Source organism: Pteropus medius, unplaced genomic scaffold (assembly GCF_902729225.1).
Source record: "Pteropus medius unplaced genomic scaffold, Ma_sr-lr_union100, whole genome shotgun sequence".
Classification (NCBI taxonomy): Eukaryota; Metazoa; Chordata; class Mammalia; order Chiroptera; family Pteropodidae; genus Pteropus; species Pteropus medius.
Genome location: NW_024340701.1, coordinates 2984728 through 3006499, shown reverse-complemented (window position 1 = coordinate 3006499; position 21772 = coordinate 2984728). Strand labels below are relative to the sequence as shown.

Sequence of the window (21772 nt, the reverse complement as noted above, 5' to 3'; positions counted from 1 at the left end):
AAAGAAAATAAAGAACCTGTAAAGCTAGGCAATAAACTAGATAAGTACGAAATATTTTACAAGATGATGAGTACTGTGGAGAAAAATAAGCAGGGGTGGAGGATGTTGTATGTCTGAATGGTAGTGGCAGGTAAAGAGTTACAATTTTAAATATGATCAGGGAGCAAAGACTTGAGGTGAGGGAGTAAGCCATGTGGCTTGTCCAGGGCAGTCCCAGGCAGAAGATACATTAAGTACAAACACTCTGGGTGGAACATCACCTTGCATCTTCAAGGAACTCCAAGGAGGTCAGTGTGACTGGAGAGGAATGAGAGAAGGGGAGAGTAGCAAGACCTCAGAGAGGTAATGATAATGGTCTTTTCTGATGTTTTATAACCATATTCTGGGAACTTAGTACTGTTCATGTCTCTTGCCATTCTCTCAGATTTTGCATATTTTTCATGTTGCTTTGAAGAGCTTTCTCTTTCTATTCTACATACAGTCATAAGCTGCATAACAACTTTTTAGTCAGTGACAGACTGCATATGAAACAAGGTATGCTACACAGCCTAGGTGTGTAGTACATTATACCATCTAGGTTTGTGTAAGTACACTCGGTGATATTCACACAATGATGAAATTGCCTAACAATGCATTTCTCAGAATGTATCCCTGTCATTAAGTGGTGTATGACCGTATACATATATTTAATATGTAAAATATATAGAGAAAAAATACTTATAAAAATATATGTGGCAAAGCTTCCCCCCCCCAGATTGTCATTTCACTTAACTTTGGTTAATCATATTTTCCCCAAACAGACTTTTTTAAAAATCCAATTTATCAATCTTTTTTTCTCTCTTACTTAGAAAAAAATTGCCCACTCCAGGAGTATTTATTAAAATAAAGTCTCTTGTGTTTTCTTCAGATGCTTTTAAAGTTCTACTTTTTACATTTTATTTCAGCTTTATAAAATGATTAGTTTTATTTGAAATAAAACAAATTAAATGTTCATTTTAGTGTATTCATGCAGTTGTTTTATTATCAATGACTGGTCTTTGAGTTCTTATAGACAGTAACTGTTCAGTAAAATTAATTTTAAATCTCTCAGTTTGTGTCCAATCTGAAGCAATAGACAATTTCTTTGATATCTGAACTCTTTAATTATCTTTTCAAGGGAAGTTTGAACCAGAGAGGAGTCAGCATTGCTTAGCATAGCTTAGATTGATACTTTTTAGCATTTTGAGCAGTGGTCTTGTCTGACTCCAGCGAGAAGACAGAAAAATAGCCTTTCCAACTGCTTTGTTTTTTTAGCAGTGTAATATATCCCCCAAATTATTTTTCATTCAATATTTTTCAAGGTAGAGACTACTAAAAGTAGTTTTAAATAATTGGTTTGAGTATATATTTTAAAGGCTCATAATGACTTTATATTTGTTAAGTCATGTAGTAAATAATAAAATGAATGTTCATTTTATCAGTGTTTATAATAGTGAAATGTTATCAACACTGTAATTTATTGATTTTTAGAAGTCTAGGAGAATCAATAATAGCACGTCCATAAATCATAATACTACTGATAGTCACTAAAAAAGAATAAAGAGGCCTGAGGTATAATATAGAATAGTGACACGGAAATAAATCCAGGATAGTCAAATAAGAAATAGCAATTGCAAATAGTGTGATACTAAGGTTTCATTTTTGTTAAATTGTATAAAATGTTTTTGTATGCCTAGGAGAAAATTCTGGAAGTATATACACTAAACTGGAGAGTGAGGTGGGATGGTTTTCATTTTCTATTTTTGTTTTGTTTGAAGTTTTTACAAAGAATATGTATTTCAGAATAAAATATATTTAAAAAATTAAAAATCAGCAACATTAAAAGAAAGCATGAATTTGCTTCCCAGTTTTCTTCCAAAAATTAGATTGTTTCATCAGTCTATTAACTAGATTTAGAGACTCACATAGAGTTCTTCGAATATACTTTTGTTATTAGTAAATTTTAATTAAGTGGCATTTTTTTATCCAGGGTATTTTCAGAATCGGGAAATTTCATTATAGTTCTCTATTCTGTGACACATAAGGACCCTGAGTTTTATGAATGCCTCCCTCGTGATGGCAGGTTACCTGACCTTCAATTCCAGCTACTAACCAACAGGGGAACATTGCAACTTTTCAAAGTAAGTGATTTGGTCACCTAGTACATTAATGACCTTTTAGGGTTGCATGTTGGCAGTTTAAATCCAAGATCTTTACCCTTTATAATAATAACTCAAACTATTAGGCTTTGGGTATTTATAATCAGTCTTACTGAATATTAACTTTATTCATTTATGGTTAATTTTGTTTTGTAAATTTTAGATCATATCTCCAGGACAAATTATAATACAGGGTCAGAGGTTATCCACAGAATAGCTTGCCAGTGTTTTTCTAAAACCTTTGAAGAATACTTCGAGAAATTATATATTATATCATTTTATGATATTGAGAGTTAATTTGTGACTTCAGTGTTTTCTTTGCCCTGACTATTATTTTTAAAATGTAAGGATATGACAAATGGTTTCTCACATTTAAAAGTCAGTGTTAATAATAATATATAATTCTAGGAATCAGAATAGATTGTTGCTATATATAATAAAAATACCTAAATGTCATTGTGTCAAAACATTCAAAGACCACTTTTCAGTAAATTGGTTAGTTGTCCTTTGTCTCAGACCAATAATAAAAATATTCTATACTTCGTTACAAAAATATTGAATAACTGAATAACCATATGTTTCCACTCAGATCTTATTTTGTGCCTTCTTTCATTTCATTTATAGGTTACCTCAGTTCATGAATCAAGTTTTTGCATTTTAATTATAAATATTATTTTAAATGAGATCTAATAATTTATTTCTATTTTAGAGACATATATTATTTACTCATTCTTTAGGTTATATCCTCAGTTCAAAGTTGTTATTTTAACTGAATCCCTATTTATTTAATGAGTTACATAATACAGGTGATTAATTTTTTTGCTTTCACTTTTGTAGCAGGGACATAGACAATATATAAAAAATGTGATTGCATCAAAATAGAACTGCTGTGTGATCCAGCAGTTCCACTTCTGGGTATTTATCTGAAAGAAATGAAAACACTAATTCAAAGGGATATCTGCACCCCGCTGTTCATTGCAGCATCATTTGCGATAGCCAAGACAAGGAAGCAACCTAAATGTCCACTGCTAGATGAATGAATAAAGAAAATGTGGTACATATATATAATGGAATATTATTCATGTGGTACATATATATAAAGAAACTCTTGCCATTTGCCACGACATGGATGGACCTTGAAAACATTATGCTAAGTGAAATAAGTCCGAGAGAAAGCAAATAGCATGTGATCCACTTACATGTGGAATCTTAAAATAAAAAACTCATAAATACAGAGAACAAATTGGTGGTTGCTGGAGGTGGGGATTGAGGGATAAGATAAATGGGCAAAGGTAGTCAAAAGGTACAATCTTTGTTATAAATAAGTTCTTTGGATTTAATGTGCAGTACGTTGACTATATCGTATACAGTGACCCTTGAATGACACAGGTTTGAACTTCACAGGTCCACTTATATGCAATTTTTTTTTAGTTGATCTGCACAGTTCAAACCTGCATTGTTCAAAGATCAACTCCAGGACTGGGAATCTGTGTAAGCCAGAGGGCCAACTGTAGTTATAAGTGGATTTTTAACTGCTCGGGAGGTTGGTGCCCTTAACCCTCATTTTGTTTAATGGTCAGTTTTATTTGAAAGTTGCTAAGAAAGTAGATCTTAAAAGTTCTCATTATAAGAAAAAAGACTGTAACTGTATGATGATGGATGTTAACTGGACTTACTGTGGTGATCTTTTCATAAGATATACAAATCATAATATTGTATACCTGAAACTAATGTGATAAGTTAATTATATCTCAATAAAATAATTTTTTAAATGAGGTTACAGTTATAGAAATCAGAAGTCCCCCTAACCCCCATATTTCAGAGCTAACTATTCACCTAAATAGAATTCTCTGGTGTTTTAAGTCACATCTCAAAGTATGACCTACTTCATTTCAGAATGTTGAACCTTCTGACAAGAATCCAATCCAGTTTGAACTAAGTGCTGAAAGCCAAAATGCAGAAACAGAATTTTTTAACAAAGTTTCCAAGACTCTTTCAATTAAGAGGTAAAAGATATTTTTATTATCCGTATACTTTTTAAAATTATTTTTATTTTTGATGAGTAAAGTAACTCCCCAGTTATTTCTGATGACACTATTTGTATATCTTACATACCATAGATGTCTATTCTTTAAATGCGTGCCTTAATACTCAGAAGTTAGATGATAATTTTAATGAAGCGACAACTCTATTTGAGTGATTTTTTTATATAGGGGAAAAAGTATTTGTCAAGCAGTTATGCTGCTTAAGAAGAAGCATCCTGTTTTTATTTAGTTTGCGGTTTACTTGTTCTTCGCTTGTAGTTTTAAACCTGGGCCTATCAGATAAACTGCAATACAAAAATAACCATTATACCTAAAAAAGAAATAGTTTGTTTTGAAACTTTTAAAGCAAATACATTTGGGGAATATTAATTAAATAACAGCTTGTGACTTTTGGGGTCAGTATATACCTTTTGTGGTAAAGAAGATATTACCTTGTTATTAGTCATGGTTCTCCAGAGAAACAGAACTGATAGGGTATGTGTGTGTCGGGAGTGTTAAGGATTTAAGGAATTGGCTCACAAAATTGTGGAGGCTAACAAGTCTAAAGTTCAAAATCTTCAGGGAGGGCTTGCAGATTGAGAAGAGTTACAGTTGGAGCCCAAAGGTGATCTGTAAGCAGAATCCCATCTTCTTGGAGAGGGATTCTTTGTTCTGTTAAGGCCTTTAACTGATTGGATGAGTCCTACCTACGCTCAGAATCTACTTATTTAAATATTAATTTCTCCTAAAAAAAAAATACCTGCATGGACATATCTAAGATAATATTTGACCAAAAATCTGGGTACTGTGGCCTAGCCAAGTTGACACATAAAATTACCCCTTCACATCCCTTTTCCAACTTTGTCATTTTATTCTACTATATGTTGGATAATATGTTAAGGGCTGAGGATATGGTGATATTAAAAACAGATACAGACACAGTCCCTACCCTTATGGAATTTATAGCCCAGTAATAGAGCATTGAATGTTCTCCATATTATTTGAAAGGTCCTTTAATTTAAGTTAATAATTGCCAAATATTTAATAACCTCATTAAAAAGTTATTTAGAATGCTGATTTATTCTTTGACTCTGTAGTTCAGAAACTTGTATTTTTACCTTTCTCTAGTAGTTGCTTTTTCCTTTTCTCAACTTTTTGACTCTAACCTTAACCTGTCTATGGGCCTCTTCATTACTATCTGTTTAGTATCTTGCATGAGAAACAAGCAGGTAAGGTTCATTATAGATTATCGTAATTACTGAGGAAGTGGCTTGACCTTTTTTTTATAGCATTCATTCATCTTTCCTTAACACTTGATTCTGTAGGTGGAGATTATGATACAAGTTTAAAGTAAATACCAACTATGCATAACATAATAGTTGTGAGTTCCAGTTATAGTATCAGGCATACCAGTTTTCAAATTCTTTTAAACATCAGTATCCCATCTGTAAAATGGGAATTGTGACTGATATTTGTATTAGTTTCCTGTTGCTGCTGTAAAAATTACCACAAACTTGGTAACTTAAAACCATACAAATTTATTATACTTATGTAGGTCAGAAATCCAAAATGGGTCTTTGGGTCTAAAATCAGTGTGATAGTAGGATGTGTTTCTTCTGGAAACTTTAGCAGAGAATACATTTATTCCCTTTTCCAGCTTTGAGAAGCCACCTGCATTTCTTATCTGGTGACCCCTTACTCCGTCTTCAAAGCTAAGAACGTAACATCTTCAATTCTCTCTCTGTGACCTCTGTTTCCGTCCTCGCATTTTCTTTGACTCTGACGCTCTTGCTTCCATCTTATTAGAACCCTTGTGAATATACTGGGCCTACCTGAATAATGGAGGATAACATCTACATCTCAACATCCTTAATTTAATCACACCTGTAAACTTCCTTTTACCATAATACCATAACATAATCACAGGTTCTGGGGATTAGAAAGATATCTGAGGTATAATCTCTCCATCTTTGGGCATTGAAAAATATCCAGAAACTATGTTATTACACCTTTGCAAGAACACCTTCACTACCTTAAGTTTTAAGGCTTTCTTCAAGATTTTGTTGAATATTTATAAGAAAAAGCCAAATTAAAGAGACAGTTGCATTTTCTTTAACATTTTTGTTGAAATCCTATTTTCAACTCTGACCAAAGCTTTAATAAGGATAAGTCACTTTAGATTTTAATAAAATGTTTGTCTCACCTAAAGAATTGGTTTTACAATTATACAACCTAAAAGTTTTTTTCTTTTTGCCTTGGGTGCTAAAAAAGCTCAGAAATTAATTTTATTGTTCAGTGTTGAAAATTTTATATATGTATGTTTGTGTGTGTTTATCATAAGTACGTAGCAGATATAAAATCCTGGCCACAAACTCAGGTGCACAAAAATGTGACTTTTTTTCCTTTTTAACAGTCATTGAACTTAATTTCTATTTGAGCCCTTACTCATTATGCTGGGTTATAGAAAACAATTTTCAGTCAATTCAAGGTCTATTTATTCTCTTTCTTCTGGGGTTATATGTAATTTAGAGAGGACTAATGCTGTGCCAGTACTAGTGATTTGGGGTGACATGATTATCATTCATCCATACTGCCATCCGCTGAGGTGTTTTCATTTGCATCTGGTCTTTGGCAGTAGGTTTTTACAGGTTCAAGCTGCGACCTTCTTAACCTGTTCAGGTCACTGGCTCTCTGTGTCAGCCCCATGTTGCACTGAGGCACACAAGATATCATTTTGTATTCTCCATGTCATTTTTGGCTGTTAGGGAAGAGCTTTGTGGGATAGATACAGGCCTTTCTGCTTAAACACACCATGCGGACATGCTCATTGTTTCAGTGCAGCACCTTGGCACAGAGTATTTGCCTCTCCAGACTACAAGGGTTGGGGCAAAGGTCTCACCTGCTGTCAGATCTTCCAAATCTACTTGAGGGTTTCTGTTGTTCTCCCTGCTAGGGAGACAGGATACAGGACCCCTTTTTAGGGAATCAATGTCTAAGCTTTCTTAGCTTCCTTCTGGCTTGTCTTTCTTCCTTCCTAATTCATTCTATTGAAACTTTATCTAGTTTAGGATGCAGAAAATACCTGATATATATAGTCTTCCAGATTTTAGTCTTAAACTCTACTTTCAGCTTTTGAAACTCAGTACCAGCTCTCAAAATTTTTCTGTGTTCTCTGCTTGGGCATGCCACCTGTGATACAATGATTACAACTGACCAAATGGGAGGAGATACCTCAAAGTCTCAAAGTATTTCTCCATCACAGATATAAGTACATAGGAAAATGTAATTCCTTACTTAATTTTCCTTTTTAACACGATAACTGTTTAATAAAGTGAGTATACATCTTTATCACCAGATTATAAAGTTTCTGATGGCAAGTGCTGTCTTATTTATTTCTACATTTCTCAAAGTGATTAAACAAAGGATGCTCAGTAACTTGATTTATTGTGTCATTAAGAATAACTGAGTTACAACTCAACAACAAAAAAACAAACAATCCAATTAAAAAATGGTTAGAAGACCTGAACAGATACTTCCCTGAAGAGGAAATACAGATGGCTAATAGACATATGAAAAGATGCTCAAGGTAGCTAACCATAACAGAAATTCAAATTAAAACCAGAATGAGATACCACCTTACACCTGTCAGAATGGCTATCATTAATAAATCAAAAAACAACAAGTGTTGGCGAGATTGCAGAGAAAAGGGAAACCTCATACATTGTTGGTGGGATTGAAAATTGATACAGCCACTATAGAAAACAATATGGAAGTTTCTCAAAAAAGTAAAAATGGTATACCTTTTGACCCAGCAATTGCACTTCTGGGTATTTATCCAAAGAAAACCAAAACAATAATTCATAAAGATCTGTGCACTCCAGTGTTCATGGCAGCACAATTTACAATAGCCAAGATATGGAAGCAACCTAAATGTCTCTCAACAGATGATTGGATAAAGAAATTATGGTTCATATATACAATGGAATATTACTCAGCCAATAAAAAAAATGAAATCCTACCATTTGCAACGACATGGATGGACTTAGAGGTTATTATACTGAGTGAAATAAGTCAGACAGAGAAAGATAATTATATGATTTCACTTATATGTGGAATCTAAGGAACAAAAAGAACAAGCTAATCAAAAAGAGACTCACAAATATAGTGGACAATTTGGTGACAGACAGAGGGGAGAGGTTTGGGGGGCTGGGAGAATGGGGTGAAGGGTTAAAGAAGTATAAATTAGTAGTTGATAGTTGGATACAGGGAGCATGGCAGAGGGAATGCAGTTAGCATTAATATGATGGCTTAGAGGAGGGCCAGGGGAGGGAGGAAGCAATTGGAGGGGATCGTTTTATGAACTATATAGATGTCTAACCAATGTATTATATACTTGAAACTAATTTAAATAAATAAATTTTTTTAAAAAAAGAATAACTGGGTTAAACTTGCCATGATTAGGTAAACATGAGTCTGATTGGGCCAGCTGTCCTGGGCAACTAACATTGGCCTGAAAAATAAAATAATTTGTGGTTGTCAGATACTAAATTAAATGATCCAAATACTACTATGGCTTATTAAGGACTTTATTCAATTCCAGAAAGAAAGAACAAATGCTAGATTGCTGAAGAGTTTTCTCGTTTCCCTCTCTACTATTTTAGGTCTTCTCGGAAGTTATCTCCAGGGAAAATACCAATAAATGATCATGACTCTGGTGTTGAAGATGAAGATTTTTCTCCAAGACCAATTCCTAGTCCTCATCCAATAAGTCAGAAGGTATACACTGATCTTAAAAGTACTTGCCTTTGTGGTTAGAAACCTAAAAGTCTCTTCATGTTAAAACACTCAATGATACAAGCTAAAACTTACTGAAGTTATATTCTAAGATAAATCTAGCTATCTATAGCTAAATGGCTTTATTTACATATATATACACATACATACATACATATATGTGTGTGGGTGTTCCTCACAGGTATATATAATTATTATATTTAATTGTATATATGTATACATATATGTTATAAGTACATGTAATTATTCCTAGAGAAAATCGAGGCACAGATTGTAAGTTACTTGCCCAGGATTGTATAACTAGTAGGTAGTAAAACTGGAATTCTGATTCAGGAGGTTCAGTTTCAGAATCTGGTGCTTTTAACCCATATAGACTCAAAATTCTATACTATCACCAGAGCTTGGCATTAGTTCTTATTACCATATTCTGTGAAAACATTACTCGCTTTTAGAGATTACTAGTAACCCTCATCATAATTTTTTGACTGCAGCAAACCAGTAGGTTATTTTTACCTCAGTTGGACTAATTACTTATTAGAAGAAAAAGTAATAGGAAATACTTTTAAAAATTAATGTCACATTATATCCAAATTCACCACTGTAAATATTTTGTTCACTCTTTTCTACTCTCTTCCAACTCTTTTGGTTGGTATCAGTAGAAAGAATAACAATTTCACATGGAAAATATTCTGAAATATTTATTGGAAGATCTTTTGTTATTTAAGGTTCAGAAACATTATTTGGTACTAAATCTGTCAACGAATTCTGCTTGTGATAATTTTTTTGCAGAGAGAGGGTGAAAAGGGTTTACTATAAAACAGTTTCCCATATTGTGTTCTGTGATCTAAGTAACGTTAAACAATGTTTCAATAAAGTGAGTTTCATAGTTATATAAGTTTGTGAGAAGCTTGGTTCCATTCTTTGAAGGCAAGGACCTTGTTTATTTTGCTCACTGCTGTATTCCTAGTATACAGCACATAGAAGATGCACAGAAAATATTTGTCAACTCTATATAAAGAATAAACCCTTTTAAATAAGTAACTGGGTATAATTTGGGAAATGCTGATCTAAGGAAAGTAAAGCATGTATTTTTCTTTTAAAACATACTTTCTGTCTTTCATTTCTTTCCCATTTATAGGTTTCTAAGATCCAACCATCAGTTCCAGAACTTTCACTTGTGTTGGATAACAATTCCATAGAATCAAACCCTCTGCCTAATCCTTCGGAAATGGTGAATAATGAAAATCCTCCTTTGTTAATTAACCACTGTGAACACTTGGAGCCATTGCAACCCCAGCTTTATGATGAGAAGAAACATAGCCCAGAAGCTGAAGCTGGAGAGCCTTCCTTGAAAAGTCTACCAAATCAATTAAACCAGGGCAATACTCCTTTGAGACACTGCAAAGTAAGACAGCCATCTACCTGTAAGAATGAGAACCTCCATATCAGGAACAGTGTTAAACCATCTTCTCTCAATGGGCCATCTCCTGATACATCTGAAAAGCTTCCAACAGTTTCTTCTGGAAATGTACAGAAAGAAGAGTATCCTATAAGATCTTCCACATTTAAGTCCAAGCAATCTTCTCTTGCCCCACAGTCCCACCCACACAATTTTGTTTTTTCACCATGTAGTTCAGGAAAACCGATAGAATTTCAGTTACCCACTCTGCCACCACCATCTTACTATTCCACAAATGTTTGCGGTTGTTGTCAGCATCATGGTCACATTCAGTATAGTCCAATAAATTCTTGGCAAGGGATGACTACCGTGGGGTCCATTCAAGACCTCCAGTCTGAAGCCCTTCAGAAACATCCATTATTTCACCCAAGTGGATGTCCAGCTGTGTACCATAATGCATTTTATTCTTCAAGTAGTCCTATACCTTCAAGACCTCAGGGAAACATGAGTAGTGGTTCTCCTCACAGCAATGTAGAACCCTCGCCTGTGGCAAGACTAACTTCACATGTGGATTCATGTAACCCACGGCCTTGTGCAGTGTGCATGCACACACCCACGACTGGATCAGATAATGGAATGATGGGACTATCTCCAGATGCATATAGGTTCCTCACAGAACAAGATAGACAGCTGAGACTACTTCAGGCACAGGTTTGTGGGGAGCTTTCTTAGTTCTTTTCAATTCTTGGTATTAATATGGTTTCTTAAAAATAGCTGGCAAGTCTACAGTGATTATATTTTATGGAGTAGAATTACAGAACGTCAGAACTAGAAGGAACCTTAAAAACTGAATTCTAGTCCTTGTTTCACAGATAAGTAAAATGAAGATTAGAAAAAATAATTTACCCAATGACACATTGCTAGTTAGAAGTAGCATCAGGATTGGAAAACAAGCCTTCCTTTCTCTATCTTGTACATATCCTAACCTACAACATAATTGTATTTTTCTTTCATTTTTTGTCTCCAATGAAAAGTCCGTATAAGTTAACTAAACCTTTATAGACAACTAAATATAAAGGCTGCACAATGGATTCTGATACAGGTCTAGTTTGTCAACCCTAACATACAAAAATGTCCAGAATAGGCAAATCTATAGAAACAGAAAGTAAATTATTGGTTGACAGGAACTAGGAAGAGGGGCATTGGAGAGTGATTGCTAATGGGTACAGAAATTTTTGGAGGATTGATGAATACAAACTTTGTGAATATACTAAAAACCACTGAATTGTATTCCCTAAAGGGATGAATTTTATGGTGTGTGAATTATATCTCAATTTTAAAAGGAGAAGGGGAAGTTTTCGGTGTTTGAGCCTCAGGTTGCTATTTGTTTGTTATGTGACCTGAACAAGTAACTTAATTTTTAATGCCTCAAGTTTCTTTATATGTAAAATAATTTAATAGTAGTATGTTCTTCATGGGGTTGTAAGATGATAGATAAAAGCTCTTAGTATAGTGTCATGTAAACAGGAAGCTCTCAGTAACTGTTAGCTATTGTTATTAATATTTCCAGTTTCACCATGGTCAAACTTGGGCAATTCTGATTAACCTTTATGAGAAGAATCTTGTGTAAAAATGTCCAATATTTGTTACATGGATTCAGGGTATATCTTCTACTTTACTTTTGATTTTTAAGTGAAATAGAAATAAAATGTTGGTTTGAATAGTTAACATTCAGGCTTTTCTACATGATAGTCAATTTCCAAATGCTAATTTAAACAGTGTGTTTTCACTTTTAAATGTACAGAGCCCAAAGTGCTTATGAAATAACGAATGATATTTTTATATTGAATAAGTTTTATGGAGTTTTATGGTATTATCTAATTGAAATTTGAGAAAATTTAGTTGAAGATCAGTTATTTATAACTGGAGCACTTTGTAATTCATATTTAAACTTTGCTGCAAATTTTGTTGATTAAGTATGTTTTTAACTGATGCAGATTCAGCGTTTGTTGGAAGCACAGTCTCCTCAGCCCTGTTCCCCTAAGACAACAGCTATTGAAGACACAGGACAAGCTGTCAGACAAATGGAATTGGTCTCCATGGAACCACAGTCTTCTCCTGGTTTGCACATGAGAAAAAGTGTAAGCATTGCGGTGAGCACAGGTAATTTCATTTTTTTTTTTTTTAATTTGTAAGGATTTTTAAAAAAAATACTTTTCATATCTACTTAAAATTTTTTTACATTGATATTGGTGCATGCTAAAGTAAAACCAAAACTAAGGTGATGAGAGTATAACTTTTTTAAGTCTTCGTATAATTTTACTCTTTATGAAATAAAACTATACCTGAAAACAGATATGAAACTAGATAATATGATACATTGTTTCTGCTTTCTCAGGTTGGACCCAATTCTAATAAGAGAAATCATCTGTGGTTTGAGAGATCAGGGAAGGTTTCATCTATGCAGTGTTATTAAATCTGGGCCTTGAAGGGTATGTAGGATTTTACTTAGTAGATAGGATAGAGAGATGGCAGAACAGATTGGGTAGGAAAATAGTATGAGCTCAGTGAGAAAACACAGAGCTCTGAGTTGTTCAGTATTCTACATTACTGTAATATGGAATATTACACAAGGGAATATCTACTTTATTTGATAAGCAAAATCGAAGGCTTTAAAAATCAATTAATAATAGAAATGGCATATTTGTTTACATGTTTACTCACCACCAGAGCATGAGATCTTTGTGTCCACTAGGGTGTCTAGCAAGATGTCTAGTACAAAGGGTAGTGGTGATAAGAATGAAAAAGAAGATTCATGTAGGATATTGCTAAGATTTGATAACTAATCGGTTGTAGCAGTTGAAGAGGAAGGATTCAGAAGTTACTCTAGCTAAATGCAATGTGATATCTTGGATTGGATCCTGAAACAGAAAAAGAACATTAGAGAAAAAAAAAATTTGCTGAAATCCAAATAAAGTCTACAGTTTTAGTTATAGTAAGGTACCAATGTTGATTTCTTGATTTTGAAAAATGTACCATGGTAATGTAAAATGTTAACACCATGCGGAAATGAAGAGTATATGGGAACTCTCTGTATTATTTTCTCTATAAATTATAGTTATTTCAAAATTAAAAGTTTATTAAAGATGAAATAAAAGTTACTCCAGGATTTTAAGCCTGGTCGACAGAAAGAATGGCAGTAGTATTAAACAGAAGGAGGCAAGTTAGAGAAGCAGAGGAGAGAGGTTGAGAGTTCAATCTAATCTGTTGAGATTAATTTTGGGAAATGAAGAGAGTGATGCTCAAGTCAGAAGAGTAGAGATGGGTTGATGACGTAAGACTTGCAAAAGTAACAGATGAAGATTTGAATCCAGAGAATAAAAATTTAAGAGAGATAATAAAGAAAGAAGACAGATTTCCATATTCTTTTTCTGAACTATATGTAGAGGGGAACAAAGAGGTAGAGTAACAAGAACTTCATGCACATTTACAAATAAAATTCAGGTATTGCTCAGTATTCATTAAGATTCTTTTGGCTGCAACATAACCACCTTGAACTAATTTAATCAAGGAAGGGAGTTTATTGGAAGGATATGAGGCTGTTTCATGAAAGCCAAGGCCAAGAATAGGGCTAGACTTCAGGAAAAAAAACAGAATGAGAAACTGGAATACTGTTAGGACTGTCCAATTACTCTTTTTTTTCTTTCTTTCTTTCTTTCTTTCTTTTCTTTTTAACGCCTACAGCACCTGGTCTTCCTAGGTGGTCTCCCATCCAAGTACTACTAACCAGGCCCGACCCTGCTTAGCTTTGGGATCAGATGAGATCAGGCATGTTCAGGGTGGCATGGCCGTAGTGTCCAGTTATTCTACATGGTTGTTTTACTCAACTCTATCTGCAGTCTTCATTGCTTTACATTTTTACATATAGCTGACACAGAGTTTCAAAGTTTATGTGTTACACAGGTCTAGCCATATGTACAAACCAGGTTACTATCCTTCAGTCCCAGTTTCAAATTGAAGAGAACCTGAATGGCCGAGTTTAGATTAGATTTAAATCTCTGGTTCAATGATAAGGGGGTCGAGAGTCACTTAATAGGGACATAGCCACTGGATTCCCACCTTTGTTGATTGCAGAGGGTGGCAATTCCCAGGGAAAGTGTGTGTGTTATAGAGGGGTGGTGGTGAAGCTGTGGGCATTGTGAGCTAAATAAGCATACCAAAAAATGCAGTTTCCTCTTATGTTCTCTTGTAAAATTCTGTGCATAACTATATTTGAAACTTCATAGATTCATATTCAGTTATTACTGTATGCAGAAAAATGAATTATTAATAATCATTTAAACTAAATGGCTCTTGTTCTATGATAACACTTAATTTCCAAGAGTATATATATGTATTCAGGAAGAGCAGCAGTACTTACGTAACTTTTTCAAAATTGTCCTTTTTAAAAAAAATTTTTTTAAATGTTTAGTGATTTATAAATTTTATTAATTTATTTTTATGAAATCATCTAAGTTGACTCTCAAAGTACAAATCATTTTGACTTAGATTTACTTTTTGGTTTTAACTTTTTTAAATTCATTATATAAAGCAGTATTTCCAAAATTGTAGAATGCATACCATTCAGGTTCAGAAGATGATTTGGGGTGGTATACAGATGAATATCTTATTTTTTTAATATATATGTGTGTGTGTGTGTGTGTGTGTGTGTGTGTGTGTGTATATATGTGTATATATGTGTATACATATATACATATATATACATATATGTGTGTGTATACATATATACATATATATGTATATGTGTGTATATATATGTGTGTATATATATATACATATACATGTGTATATATATTCTTAGAAGTATTGGAAAATGTAGCACATCATATACATGGTTTCACAGAAATGATGAAGCTAGGTAAAAATAAAGCGAGTTGACAAAGAAAAATAGCAAGCAAATAATAATACATGCAAATAGTTCTGCAAACAATTGTGTAACTGATCCATAAGGTTTGGGAAACACTTAATTTTAAATACTTGCCTGATATTATATATGGCTAATACATTGCTAATATAGCTTCATAAATAAATTGTATTTAAGGATCAAAATCAAAGAGCTAAAGAATTTATATTTTATGTATTTTCTCCCGTTTGTCAGAAAAGCAGTTTTCAATACACACACACACACACACACACACACACACACACACCACACACACACACACGACACACACACACACACACACATTGTATTCAGAGAACCTTAATCATTTGAGAGCCACACCTCTTGAAGAATCAGAGTCCAGAATATCCCCTTTCCCTTCATACCCCAGTTTTCCATCTTTCCACCTTCCACTTACCTATTTGTGATATTTCTGAGGAAATGTAATCTGAAAACAGTTCTAGGTAATTGTGTTAAAATAATATAGCTAGTCTTAACAAAGGTTTATGAGAATTATTTTCATAGCGGAATATCTCTTTCAGTATTTGTTAAAACATTTAACTTCCAGGTGCTAGCTTGTTTTGGAATGCAACAGGTGATGATCAAGACCCTGAATCTCAGCTGAAGCAAGATGATACCAAGATTTCCAGTGAGGACATGAATTTTTCTGTTGACATTAATAATGAAGTCACAAGTCCTCCAGGTAGTGCATCTTCATTAAAAGCAGTCGATATTCCCAGTTTTGAAGAGAGCAACATTGCTGTCGAAGAGGAATTTAATCAGCCACTTTCTGTATCCAAGTAAGGTCTCTTTGATTCAATATTTATCTTAATTCTTTGTTAATATTAAATTCTGATATTCTTTTGGTGTTATAACTCATGTGCATGTTAACCCATGGATACATATACATCTACACTTATTTCTTTATGTATCTGTATTTGAAAATCCTTGACTTCATATCAATCCTGATTCTAATCCTACACCCCTTTTTCTTATTTAAAATTTCTTTCCTTAACAGTGAGAACCTGGCTCTTGTTATGTACACTATACTGATTTACTTGTTCAGTCCTAGTGTACACATAAAGTAGTTTCAGAATTGCTAAGAATTATTAAACAAATTCACTAGAGTATATTTGTTAACAGTTCTTTTTATCGTTAGCTTTATAATATCCAATGAAAATACCTCTATCATAGTTATTTAGGTTAGTTTTTTTCTTACCCATTCCCTTACGTGGTTATTTGTTTGTAATGCTATTAGGTGTTAGTGTTTGTATTCCATTACGTGGTCTCCCCACATTCTAATTGATTTTGTTTTTTTCGGTATGTGAAACATCACTATGGTTCTAACAGATCAAATTATAGAAAAAGATACATACTCAAAGAATTGTTTTTCTCTTCTCATCCCTTATTCTCCTTTTTCCACCCAGTCTCTTTAGTTGCTGGCTTATCCTTCTTGTATTTCTTTTGTACATGTGAGCAGGTATGTCTGTATTTTCTTACGTTGTTTCTGACTTACACAAGTGTAGAAAAGTAGCACGTAGCATACCATAGGTACTCTCTTGTACTTTTCTCTTTCACTTAGCAACGTGTTTTGGAAATCACTCCAAATCAGTTCCTAGAGATCTTCCTCATTTTAAATAGCTGTATAGTCCTTCATTGTATGGATGTACCATGGTTTAATACAACATTCTCCTATTGATGAGCATTTTTTAATATTTTCCATTTACAAACAATACTACAGTAAATTACTTTGTACATGTGTATTTTTGAATTGTTTTAGAAGTGGGATTCTGGCATCCAAAGTTAAGTGCAAATATATTTTGTTAATTATTACCAAATTTCCCTGTGGAAAGGTTGTACCAGTTTGCATTCTCACCAGCAATGTATGACATTATCTGTTTCCCCACAGCCATGCCAACAAAATGTGTTGCCATGTTTTAAAAAAGTTTTTTTTACCAGTCTCATAACTAATAAATGATATCTTGCAATTGCTTTAATTTTCATTTTTAAAATTATGAATGAGTTGGATCACTTTTTCATGTTAAGGGTCATTTTGATATATTTGTGAATTAATCTGTGTTTCTTATATCATTTTTTTTTTTTAGAGCTTTATGTCTCTTATCCCTCAATCTTTTTCTTTTTTTCACCCCTCGATTTTTAAGCATATTTTTATGGATTAGAGATGTTAGCTCTTTGTAGTATATGTTGTGAATATTTTCTTTCAGTTTATCAGTTGTCTTTTGACCTCGTTTGATGTATTTTGCTGTGTAATGATTTTTTAAGTAGTTGAATTAATTGATTTTTTCTTTAGAATTATATCTTGACTAGTGTTTTACAAAGATTCAACTAATATTTATTGAAATTATTATGTACCAAATGAGCGTTTGGCACTTTGTATCAAGTTAAACAATATGGAAAAAATTGGAAATAAGCTGAGTTTTAAAGAAGAGGAATGGTTAGATAAATCACACCATATTTATGAAATATGTAAAGATTAAAACTCGCTTTTAAGAATATTTAATTAAATGGGAACCTACTCATGATATAATATTAAGTTTTAAAATGCAGCTTCCAAAACCGTCTATTATACGATATTGTTTTCGGAGAAAATACATATCTAAAGAAAAAAGCATAGATGGTAATACTCGAAAATATTAACTAATTATCTCTAGGTATTAAGTTACCTATGACTTTTATTTTCTTTATATTTAGTGTAACTTTGAGCAGTTACCTAACCTCTATGCCTCAATTTTCTCATCTGTCAAATAGGGATAATATATATTTATCTCTCTCATAGGTCTTTTTGGTAAGGATTATGTAAGATGATGCACTTGAAAACAGTGTCTGGCCCCTAATAAGCTCTCTGCTAGCTAATATTTATTATTACTTTTCTCTGTTTTCTACAGTAGCCATAGATTGTTTTTCTTATAAGAATGTTTTTTAATATCGCTTTCCATAGTTTTTTTAAAATATATGTTTATATTCTAATTTTGAAAGTAATAAAGGCCCATTGTATAAAATTTGAAAAATACACATAAAAACATAAACAAGAAAAGAAATGCCCCAAGTATATGATGTGATTATAAATGGCAACTTAATGAACTCTCATTTGACAAGGATCTTAACTATATTTTAAAACTTGAAGTAAACAAATAATATATTTTAAATTTTTAGATACTCTAAAAATTGCTATTGCATCAAATTCAGCAGAAATCAATAGGTTATTTTCAACTTTCAAAGAAAGTTGTTTAAATATAAATAACAACTCAAAAAGGTAGCATGATCCAGCTTATATACAGCCTATCAAGATGGGATGCTCATCACTAAGAGCTGAAAATACAAACCAGAATGCTGCTTGAATCTCACCCCTTTCTTCCAGAGTTACCGCACTTCATATATATGTTAAAGGTACCTTAATACTAACACTTACATTATATATATCCTTTCAAGCAACTCTTCTCCAGTTGTGAGAAAAGAACCTGATGTGCCTGTGTTCTTTCCGAATTCCCTGCTGGCAGAGAGTATAAATATGTGCTTACAGAGTGAACCAACAGAGGGTGCTAGTAACAACTCTGCAACATCAGGGGAACCAAAAATTGAGCAAGTAACGCAACCCTTGCCTCATCAACCATCAGATAACCAGAAAATATGCCAGAACTTATTGGTAAGAAAATGTAAAGCATTTCATCTTTTGTGAGATGGTTATTTAGTCTAGGGTATACTAGTTAAGACTTTTTTACCTTTAAACTGATTGGGACCTTAATGTAAAAAGATTTTCTGCAAATTAATGATATATGATTTCTTTTAGCTTTCTATAAATTATGATAACCTAAATTTAGTTATATACCATAAGCTTGCCAGTTATCAGGTACTTAGATAGCCAGGAGAGATAAAAACCTTATTTTAAAAATATAAGTGTTGATATTTTGCCAAATTCAAACTAAAGTTATTACCATAAAAAACAAGCAAGAGTTTGCAGGAAATTTGAACATTGGAAAGAAGTACAATATTTATGATAATATTTACTGGTTTCAGTTCAAGTAAGCAGATTTTTATTGAATATTTAGCTTAATCTCAGAAAGTGACTAAGTAAAGTGGATAATATAGGTGAATATGACAGTCTCTGCCCTTGAGAACCTAGAGGAAATAGCACATGAATACCAATAACAGATAATTATAGGACAGGCTGAGAAGTGCTATAAGCAAAGGCAGCATCTAATAAAATAATTCTAGCTGGAGGAAATAGTTGTCTTGGAAAAATTAGAATCTGAACTGAGTCTTACAGGTCAAAAACCCTGGCTGTCATTTCCATCTAAATTGTGGACTTTGAGGACATGGTTCCATAGTGTAGCGGTTAGCATGTCTGCCTTACACTCAGAAGGTCCTGGGTTCGTGTCCCAGTGTGAGCCACAGTCCATGGTCTATGGCTATGCCACCCTGAACAAGCCGGATGTCTGATCTTGGAAGCTAAGCAGGGTCGGGCCTGGTTAGTACTTGGATGGGAGACCACTTAGGAAGACCAGGTGCTGTAGGCATAAATAATAATAAATAATAATAAATAAATCATAGACTTTGGAACATTTGATTTCTTCATTTAACATTTAAGGCTAATTAAGCATGTTTCATAGGGTCCCGAGTATTCATCAATGAACATATACTTGTATAATTGTCCTGTTAGATCCTAGACTGATACGATCAGCTGTGTGCTCAGGGAATGAAATATGCCTTAATATCAGGAAGGCAGAGATAGTATCACAGGTCATTCTCATTCAAAGTGAGAAAAGAAAGGAGTCAAATTCTGAAAGTAACAAAGATCTACATAATGTATAACTGAAAGTTACCATTTTTCAGATGAAAGCATGATTTAAAATGTTTGTTTATAAAGAATATACTATAAATCCTTGAAAACACTTGAAATATTATGTAAATAATTTTGTCTGTTGGTTTTAAAATGAATAAGTTCTGAATTAAAATGAATAAGAACAAACATTCTAAGTTTCCTCTAGGGTCTGATGAAATCATTCATTAGGATTAGCTGCTTTTGTAAAAACCTTATAATACTTACAAATGTACTTGATACTTTGTAGAATTTAGCAAGATATTATTTTGCTTTCCCTGGCCTTACTTCTGCTATTATATTTACATTTTTGTTTCCTAAGATTGTTAACAGTGATTTTTCAAATATGTCCTTTTTCTTTTCATCAGGGTCAAGTGAACCACCTTTTAAATAACGCTTCTAAAGAAACTGAACAACCATCTACCAAGGCAGTAATTATCAGCCATGAATGCACCAGAACCAAAAATGTTTACCATACAAAGAAAAATAAACATGATTCAGGACTGGTGGACAAAGATTTTGTTCTTAATGCAACCCTTAAGCAACTAAGAAGCCTTGGAGTAAAAATTGATTCTCCCACTAAAGTGAAGAAAAATGCACATAAAGTGGATCATGCTAGGTAACTTTAAATTTTGTTTTAAAAGATGAATAAATTTTAGATATATTGCATAGTTTCATGAGAAAAGGTATAAGCTTGCCACTCAGTTCAATTGATTAATCATTCATTCCACATCTGCTAGATGTATGATGAATAAGAAATCATCTCTACCCTGTAGATTCTTCATTTTGGTAGGAGAGAGGGTTATATACATAAGTAATTAGAGAGAGATTATGTGATGTCTCCTGGTAAAGATGCCAATGAAATACTCTGGGAGTCTTTGGGAAAGAAAAATGAGGTTTTATTCATTTCTGGAAAGTGTTCCTGGAGGTGACAGCATCTGCACCAACCCCTGGATGTATGGTTATATAGTCGTGCCATCTAAAAGGCAAAGACATTTTTTTTCTAGAAATATGTTTCGAAGAATGTAGTTACATGAACCTTATTTATTGTTTACCAGTTCTAATTGGCCATGTTCTTCTGTTCACATTCCTCTTATTCAGATATTACCTTAGCACATACTTGTTTTTAAAGGGGATAAATCTGGAAATTATATTACTGTTAGCATGTTATCTGTTAATTATTTTTGTTGTTGTTTTCTAGTTACAAAAGTAATACAGTCTCATGATTTAAAAAAAAATCAAATAATACATGAGTATCAGATAAATACAAAAGCACCTACTCCCCAAACTCTTTAGTCTGACTCCTCCAAGGTTACTTCTTGATTCTTTTATATTCTTCTTGAAATGTTCAAGTATGTATGTGTGATAAGTGTGCTTTGAGTTTTTTTGCTTAACATTATAGCTTACTTTTCTTTATAGGTATATGCAGTTCTTATGCATTTACACAGGTGCATAATGTTCTGTTGCACCCATTACTGTAACATAGTGAATCCTAGTCCTCTATTAATGGCCTTTTAGGCTCAATCTCTTATTTCTTGTCTAAAACAATACTAAGTGAACATCATTCTACAGGTACTTGTACAGGTCTCTTTGCAGGAT

General features: G+C 33.1%; 1 protein-coding gene and 2 pseudogenes across 6 annotated transcripts in view; 2 read left to right on the top strand and 1 right to left on the bottom strand.

Annotated features, from left to right (window-relative positions):
- Window positions 1-21772, top strand: part of STIL (STIL centriolar assembly protein) — a 39539-nt gene that overhangs the window by 14829 nt on the left and 2938 nt on the right. For all 6 annotated transcript variants that reach the window (XM_039885495.1, XM_039885504.1, XM_039885512.1 and 3 more), the window contains 8 exons: window positions 2009-2159; window positions 4074-4183; window positions 8863-8977; window positions 10134-11105; window positions 12392-12557; window positions 15905-16136; window positions 18787-19000; window positions 20542-20792. In XM_039885495.1, coding sequence (XP_039741429.1) covers window positions 2009-2159; window positions 4074-4183; window positions 8863-8977; window positions 10134-11105; window positions 12392-12557; window positions 15905-16136; window positions 18787-19000; window positions 20542-20792 — 2211 coding nt within the window. The remainder of the gene's footprint in view (window positions 1-2008; window positions 2160-4073; window positions 4184-8862; window positions 8978-10133; window positions 11106-12391; window positions 12558-15904; window positions 16137-18786; window positions 19001-20541; window positions 20793-21772) is intronic.
- Window positions 14130-14250, bottom strand: LOC120581192 (uncharacterized; annotated as a pseudogene).
- On the top strand, window positions 19756-19871 carry LOC120581238 (uncharacterized; annotated as a pseudogene).